The sequence below is a fragment of the Canis aureus genome, chromosome 32, assembly GCF_053574225.1.
Source record: "Canis aureus isolate CA01 chromosome 32, VMU_Caureus_v.1.0, whole genome shotgun sequence".
NCBI lineage: Eukaryota > Metazoa > Chordata > Mammalia > Carnivora > Canidae > Canis > Canis aureus.
The window spans coordinates 5077913-5087062 of record NC_135642.1 but is presented as its reverse complement, the minus strand read 5'-3'; the positions used below and the strand labels follow the sequence as shown (position 1 = coordinate 5087062).

Here is a 9150-nt window from a genome sequence, read left to right as displayed (position 1 = left end):
AAGCTACAAATACCAGAATGAAGGTAAGAAAAATAATGCCTGGATGCTGAACAGATGCTTGTGATCAGTAACTTACTAATTTTTTTTTTAGAGGTGATTCACCTGTCAGTTCATCAGTTCACTAATGCATGATGTTCAACTAACCACTCTGTTCTACCAATCCCACTGCCACAGCCAATGATTCACATTTTAAAGTCTTAACTTGTCTTCAACTCATTATTTTCCCTACAGCTTTATTATTATTTTCTATCCTTCCAGTCAAAATATACCCAAAGCAGTGAATGAAAACCCAGGTAAAGTTCATACCCAGGTATTTATAGTATATCAATGTGTGTTCATTTAAACCATTACAGGAAATCTAAGCAAAGATGTGCTCTTTGCCCCTAGGGAGCTTATTATTTTTTATTTTATTTTTTTATTGAAGTTTGATTTGCCAACGTATAGTATAACACCCATCAATATATAGTGCTCATCCCATCAAGTTCTCTCCTCAGTGTCCACCAATGTCCTTTTTGATCATCATTTTATCCTCCCTATTTGACTTTTAGGAATTTATTTCTTCTTCTCACCACTCTTTTATTTTCTTACACTTCTTCCCATCTATCTTTATTCTTTCCCTTTATTTATGTGTTATTCCCTGCCTGTCCTTTATACATGCTACTAACTCTGACTGCACCACATTGAATACACTCAGTTCCACATTTTGCACTGATTGTTCATATTATAATAAAGTTCATAAATATATTATGTTATGTGCTATAAATGGAAGTTTAGAGTCTTTAAGGTAACAGGTTCATGTACTGTCGAAATTTCCTGTTTACAAAAATTATCATTCAAACTCCAAGACAAACACCATTCAGCAGTAGTAACTTAACAGAAACACAAAAACACAGACTTTTATACATCCTTTTCTAGTTTTCTAGTTTCTTAAGTTGCCTGCTTACTCCATGTACATGAACAAATAAGAGCAATTTAAAGCAATAGACTGCCTCTGAGTGCAGCTTTGGTCATACTACCAAACTCATATCCCGGGTTCCCATTAATTTGTAAATAATTTACTATCAATTAAATACAAGATCTGTCAATAGCTAGTATTAAATTATCAACATTCAAGACATTTTTTTAGTACCTTAACATTGATTCCCTTTCTCATTTCTTTCAGATCACTTCAGAGTCTTCTCTTCCTTATGATTCAATGGACCAAGTAAATGGCTCTTTGGTAACTGAATTTGTGTTACTGGGACTTGCACAATCCTTGGGAATGCAGATTTTCCTTTTTGTTTTTTTCTCTTTATTCTATGTTGGAATTATCTTAGGAAACCTCTTCATTATGTTAACAGTGATTTTTGATTCTCACTTACACTCCCCAATGTATATCCTGCTGGCCAACCTATCACTCATTGATGTGGGCCTTTCATCCACCACAGTTCCTAGAATGATCTCTGATCTTTTCAGTGGTTGTAAAATCATTTCCTTCCACAACTGCATGATACAAATGTTCTTTATTCACGTTATGGGAGGAGTTGAGATGGTGTTGCTCATAGCCATGGCATTTGACAGGTACACAGCGATCTGCAAGCCTCTCCACTATCTCACTACCATGAATACCAAAACGTGCATGCTTTTGGTAGTGGCTGCTTGGATCATTGGGGTGATTCATGCTGTATCTCAGTTTGTTTTTGTCATAAATTTACCTTTTTGTGGCCCTAATAATGTAGGGAGCTTTTATTGTGATTTTCCTAGGGTTATTAAACTTGCATGCATGGACACATACAGACTAGAATTTGTGGTCACTGCCAACAGTGGCTTCATATCTATGGGCACATTCTTTTTCTTAATTGTATCATACATCTTTATTCTGGCCACTGTTAGACAGCATTCTTCAAAAGACTTGTCCAAAGCATTTGTCACTCTGTCAGCTCACATCACTGTGTTGGTTTTGTTTTTCACTCCATGCATGTTTCTCTATGTGTGGCCTTTCCCTACCAAGTCAATGGATAAATTTTTTGCCATTGTGGATTTTGTTATCACTCCTGTATTAAATCCTGCCATCTATACTCTAAGGAACAGAGATATGAAGGTGGCAATGGGAAGGCTGAGTCGACAAGTTGTAAGTTCTAGAGACATACCATAACAGATTTTATTGGTAAGAGCACAAGATGAATGTTGTGGACCTTCAGGACCCTCGTGATCACCATGAACACTATGGATTATGTACAATTTCATTATTGCCTTTAAAAAACTGAGATATCTATGTAAAAAAAGGATATTAAATCAAAGAACTATACTTTCAAATAGGGTTGCTGTAATAATCTGTTAAGTATGAAAAATAAAGTGTCATACATTCCTACCTAACCTATAAAACTAAGTTGCAATTATCATCAATGAGCACATTCAATTTTCATGTAATTGTTTTATATCTCTATATAAATATATACATGTACATATGATTGAGCTTTATCAGTATCTTCATACTGATCATAAGCATCACTGGAAATCAATTAATGTTTCTTATAGAAATTATGTGGATCCAATGGATAAAATATGAGTTTATACAAACCAGCAGCCATGAAAAATCAAGAAAGAAACAATTCTCATCCTAATTATACTTAAAGTTAGATAAATAGGAAGGCAACACCATGTTATAAATCTTAAGAATTGTTTTCAGTTTTTGGTTGTCAATATATTTTGTACAATATTACTTTAGAAAGATTCTAGCATTTTGCATTATGCAAAATTTGTCTGTGTTCTATTTTTTTCAACAGCAAATTTCTGTTGTCCTTGCAGTCTTCTTCAAAGCATTTCTTGATTCACCCTAAAGAGTATCTACAATTATAGAAGTATTTTAAGGATCTTATTACCTAAAGAAAGGTACTCAACTCAGATCTCAACTTATTTAATGTACCTGTTCTTAAGCCAGGGTGCTTAGGACAAAGAAGATGATTGACATCTTTACTTTTACTTTACTTTTCCAAATAAAACTTGGAAAGTCTGATGGGTCAAGGAGCACAATTGAGAAATCACTTGGGTATATTCCTGTGACTGATATAAGAAATGTAAATTGTAGTGACTAAACTCGGTTGTAACTGCTGCATTGTAGTTAAAGCTGTTCAATAAAATGGCAAATAATGAATGAGACTTTCTTATTATTGGTCGAGGTATTTTTCCCTATATTTTATCCAAAATTAGTCATAAGTGCTATAAGCTCTCCTCTTTTTATAATATCAAAGCATTATTATTTATTGTCTTCTTAATCCATCTGGATTTTAATTTCAGAACTTTATCTTATTGGTTTTACTATGATTTAAAGTCTTTCTTTAAAGAGTATCTTATTGGTTTTACTATGATTTAAAGTCTTTCTTTAAAGAGTCACCTTTAACAGGGGAGGGCCCCTGGGTAGCTCAGTCAATCAAGTGTCCATCTTATGCTCAGGTCATGATCCCAGGATGCTGGAATTGAGCCCCATGTCAGGCTCCCCACTCAGTGAGGAACCCGCTTCTTTCTCTGCCCTTTCCTCTGCTTGTGCTTTCTCTCTCTCTCTTCTCTCTCTCTCTCTCAAATAAATAAATAAGATTTTTTAAAGTCACCTTTAACAGAGAAAGACAAATACCATATAATTTCACTTATAGGTGGAATCTCAAACACAAAACAAATAGAAAACACATAGATTCTTAAAAAGAATGGTGGTTGCCACAAGGCAGGTGGTTGGGGGGACAAGAGGGAAAAAAAGGGGATTCAGAGGTACAAACATCCAGTAATAAAGTAAATAAGTCACAGAGATGAGAAGTACAGCTAGGGAATAAAGTCAATAACATTTTAATAATGTTCTATGGTGACAGATAGTGACTACACTTAGCATGCTGAGCACTAAGTAATGTACAGAATTGTCAAATCAATGTGTTACACACTGAAAACTAATATCACATTGTATGTCAATTATACTTCAATATAAAGAAAATCAAGGGAAAGATAAGGAAATAAAGTTTCATTTGCATAGAAAAAAAATCATCTTTAGATTCGTGAGGTAGTAGAAATACCTAAGTGAGCAAATAGCTTGAGATGACAGTCCCTAACTCAAGAAGATTTTGTGTGTATGTCCTTAAGGGAAAACCAGTGACACTATATGACTTAGTCTCAGTACTCAAACTTCAGGCTGGATATTTCCAGATCTCCTCAAGTGCCTCTGGTCATTCATAAATGGCTCTTAACCAAGTGGAGGAGGATGATTCAGACAGACTTTATTCTCTTGGAAATTTTTCCTTCAAGACAAAGTGCAAAATGGAAAATCTGTACTCTTCCTTGCTCTGAAAATTGCCGTAGCATCTTCCAGTTATGAAGGAGGTAGGTGGAATAATGATCATGAACTATATTAGCAGAACTAACCAAAGTGTAGCATTTTATTGACAATGAGATGCTTCTTTTAGTAAGAACCCATCTGGCAGAATTCAATTGTATATGCATCTTTAAGAAAAATGGAAGGATCCTGTGAGGTCAGTGCAAATACTTAGAAAAGTTAGTGTGAATATTAACAAGGATTGCCCCTGTTGTGTTGTTCACCTTAGTATATGCTATGCAAGTGTTCCAAGTGTTGAGTTCTTCTGAATTTTTGAGGTTAATCTTATCTTTCCTTTCTATTTAAAGATTCTTTTTCCCCATATACTTCAGATTCAGTGTTCTTTTACCCACCTTTTCCCCCTCTTTCCTGCAATCCCAATGAAGTCTGTTTTAGGATATTTCTTTCACATAAAGGTGCAAATCATACTCCTAACATTGTGGAATTTTGTCTTTAAGAGCTTTTGATCCAAAGAGCTCAGGAAAACTAAGGCTTGGAGATTCTAAATGACATGTCAAAATCACACAGTAAATTGTACTAATATTCCCAAATCTCCTGACTTCAATCTCAGTGAAATTTATGAAGACTTTAGGCATTTTTCTTTAAAGAAGCCTAAAAGATATTTAGGACAAACATAACACCCTAAATGTTGAATTTTAAGTTTAATCTAGTGCATGGGGGAAATTTTTCTTATTCCTTTGTAACTGGATCTTCATGAATGCTCCAGCCAATGTATAAGATTCTGGAGAACTTCTTCAGTAAACTTAATATCTAACTTAGAATCAAAAGAATTCTTCTAAAACCCCTTGAACCGCTTTTGAAGAATCAGATATGAGCTTGAAAGGATTACAGCAGTGAAGGATCCCCTGTAACTGAGAATCCCCTATCATCACTCACTCCTCAGTAGCATATACTCAGGAAATGAGATGTCTTTACAAAGTGAACAAGAAATTCTTTTTGCTGAAGTACAGCATATCTGAATTCTGACTTGTTACCATGGTATAAAGTCTTTTCACTGCAAAAGAGAAACCACTGGTCAGCTATCACCCTTGGTATATTTCTTATGGAGATATGAGCATCGAATTCATCCTCAGTGAAATGAGATGGTTGTACATAAGTAAATATTGAATTTCCATTCTAAGTTGCATACTTTGATTCTTAACCATCCTAACCAATCAGTCACATCAGAAATGATCTCACAATAAGAATACCATCCTCTTTATTGTCAGTGATTACAATGATTGTATTTACTACTGTGCTAAGCAGAAGGGAACAGAGGGTTTATTTCTTGTTTTACTCTTAGACTTCTCCTTATACTTGAAAATAAAATTAGAATTGTCAAATTCTTACAGGACTTTGAAAGCAGTAATAAGGAGCATTAGGGATAGGGCTAAGGAATGGGATTTGGAATAATGAAAAGTGTAACTTCCAAGGGTGTTGTAATAACCACAATCAGGCAGTGTTGAAAAAAATAATACCACTCCTCCAAAAAATTTGGTAAGAGTAACCCACTATATTTTCACATGTCCCTAGGACCTATTGATTTCCACAATTACTCAAACCAAAATCATTTACATCATCTATTTTTTAAATCTCCCACATCCTGTTGACAAACGTCCTATTATTACTACTTAAAATGGTTATTATGTATAGACTATTCACTATATGTTAGAAAAGTATTACACAATTGCAAATAATTCTCCAATAGTTCTTTGCTTGCTTCATAATAAAACACAAATCCCTTAGCAGGCATTCCAGAATCCTTTTTCAATTTTATCTCCTATTAAACCCCATCACACTTTCTCTCACACAAAGTTTTCATTTTTCTCACTTTTCATTTCATTTCTAAATCACCTTTCTTTAATCCTATTATTTTCATGCTATTTTATTTATTTTTTCTTCTATTTTTCATCTTTATTATGGGCTAACTCTTTTTCTTCTAAGCATTTCAATATCACTAAATGATAACTACAAATTCTATTCTCTATAAGGCTCCATAACTCTTACATTCTTTTCTAAAATCTTCATTTATTTAAACTTCCCCTAAGGTTGGATCTTTTTTTTTTTTAATTTTTATTTATTTATGATAGTCACACAGAGAGAGAGAGAGAGAGAGGCAGAGACACAGGCAGAGGGAGAAGCAGGCTCCATGCACCGGGAGCCCAACGTGGGATTCCATCCCGGGTCTCCAGGATCACGCCCTGGGCCAAAGGCAGGCGCCAAACCGCTGCGCCAACCAGGGATCCCTAAGACTGGATCTTTGCATCTGTTTTAACTGTTATGTTTCTATCCAAGCTTTTGAGAAACTATGAAAATTATTTTAGAATTCTGTCCCTCACTCAGGCCCCATAGATTATTAGATTAATGGGGATTTTGAGAATTTTTAATCCAGAGCATTCATTCTAAATATGGGAAAACAGAAATTTTGATCCAGAGCATTCATTCTAAATATGGGAAAACAGGGAAAACAGGGAGCTTAAATTCAATCATCATGCCATAATTGTTATTTCTAGAATATAAGTAAAATTTTTAAATGATTATTGGAGAGCTGGAGTTTCTCTATGAATCAGAGGTGATAAATATTACTACTAATAATAATCTAAATCAATTGTACACTAACTATATACAAAAACTGTGCAAAACACCATAAGAATTGAAAATAATTAATATCTACATTTGTAAAAAGGTAAAAATAAGTCTTAAGAGGGTGACTCCAAGTCCATAGGCTACATTCAAAACTTATACGTTACAAATTGCCTCACATAGTAAAACTATGAATGAGGATTGCCTTTGTTTGATAGGGAGGTTTCCAACAACTGTAATATAAAATTATTGTGATGGCTATGAAACCATTAAGAATACTTTTCAGAAGTGAATGTCATAAAACACCTTTGTAAATGTAAATATCATATAACATTGCATTTATTTAAAAGCAAAAATAGTGCCTACACAATATAGACTGGGAGTTCAAGGGAAAAGAAGTTAAATGTAGGATGGTGGTATAAACTTAATCTGGCAGACAAAGTAGCATGAAAAAAGGTACTTTCATTAGGAATAAGCTTAGCATAAGTGGAAATAACTGAGCAGACTTGAGTAACTGGACTATAAAGCATAATCAAAGAACGAGTGTGATATAAAAATGGAGGGTTTAGATTGTGTACAATTTGAAAGCCTTTATGATATAAAGGCTTTTTCTGTGCTTTATAGCACTATATAATAGTCATTATATGAGTGAGCAGAATGACATAAAAGGAGACTAACTGAAATATAATAATTTTGACTTCCTTCTTACTCTATTCTCCAAGGTAACTACACCGGCTGTTTCCTGGAATGAATCAATAAGTGACATGAATTACTCCATGGTGACTGAGTTCATTTTTCTGAGACTCTCTAATTCTCAGGAATTGCAGATTTTCCCTTTTGTGTTCTTTGTTGTATTCTATGTAGGAATTGTGTGTGGAAACCTTCCTATTGTCATAACTGTGGCCTCTGACTCCTACCTTCACTCCCCCTTGTACTTCCTGCTGGCTAACCTCTCACTCATTGACCTATGTCTGTCTTCAGTCACAGCCCCCAAGATGATTGCTGACATTTTTAGTAAACACAAAGTCATTTCTTTCAAGGGCTGCCTTGCTCAGCTATTTATCCTTTACTTTTTTGGTGGGAGCAAGCTGGTGATCCTTATAGCCATGGCCTTTGACAGATATGTAACAATCTGTAAACCACCTCGCTACACTACAGTTGTGTGTGTTGGCCTTGTGGCTGCTGCATGGGGAACTGGCTTCCTCCATTCAGTCAGCCAGCTGGCCTTTGCAGTGAACTTACCTTTCTGTGGTCCCAATGAGGTTGACAGTTTTTATTGTGACCTCCCTAGGGTTATCAAACTTCCTTGTACAGATATCTATAGGTTGGATATCATGGTCATTGCTAACACTGGTGTGCTCACTGTGTGTTCTTTATTTTCCTAATCATCTCCTATGCTATCATCCTAGTGACCATCCAGCAGCACCCTTCAGACAAGTCATCCAAGGCACTGTCCACTTTGACTGCTCACGTCACAGTAGTTCTTTTGTTCTTTGGACCATGTATCTTCATTTATGCCTGGCCATTCCCCATGAAGTCATTAGATGAATTCCTTGCTGTGTTTTATTATGTGGTCACTCCTGTCTTGAACCCAATTATATATACACTGAGGAACAAGGACATGAAGACTGCACTGAAATGGCTGAGAAAATGGCATGTAAACTCTAGGGTAAAGTCTTAAATCTCTCATAATTGTAAGATAATGACATATGGTAAAGTTGGTGAATTACTTAGGAAACCTCATGAAAATCTTACTTTCTATTTCCATATCCCTTAATAATTATCTAAGAGGTTTCACATACACTGCCTCAATTTATCCTTTGACACTTTTGCATTTTATATTTTTGGATACAAAGTTGATATGTTTTTAAAATATTATTTCACTAATCCTCAGAACAGTGGCATAAATCTGTCAATATCTGTATATTCCTCTGGCTACCTACCTGAGAGGTCCTGAGTGTAACTGATGGAAACACAGAAACTAGCCTGGTTTATAATTTTTTATGTAGGTGCTTAATTCATTCATATTTATAAGCTAACTTTTAAGAGGTTTAGAAAAGAAACTCCTCACATTGTTATGGTTCATAGTTCCTCTCCAATCACTATAGCAACTTAAAATTCCATGAGTTATCAGGAATGACAAGAAGAGTGAGTCTGCCAACCCAAAAGTTGCCTTATAGACACTTGACATCCTGTTGCATACAAGAAGAGCCCATTTGTAGTAAAAAATACTT

The 9150-nt window shown here is 34.9% G+C and overlaps 2 protein-coding genes across 2 annotated transcripts; both read left to right on the top strand.

Moving 5' to 3' along the window:
* Window positions 1-344: 344 nt before the first annotated feature.
* On the top strand, window positions 345-2292 carry LOC144303624 (olfactory receptor 4F6-like). The gene has a single exon (XM_077882075.1). It carries the CDS (start codon window positions 1196-1198, stop codon window positions 2132-2134), a length of 939 nt encoding a protein of 312 aa, XP_077738201.1. The 5' UTR covers window positions 345-1195; the 3' UTR covers window positions 2135-2292.
* A 5385-nt stretch (window positions 2293-7677) lies between these two features.
* On the top strand, window positions 7678-8597 carry LOC144302842 (olfactory receptor 4F4-like). Its single transcript, XM_077880408.1, is given in 2 exon segments — window positions 7678-8281; window positions 8284-8597. Coding segments are annotated over 2 exon segments (915 nt in total). The 5' UTR covers window positions 7678-7680.
* Window positions 8598-9150: the final 553 nt, after the last annotated feature.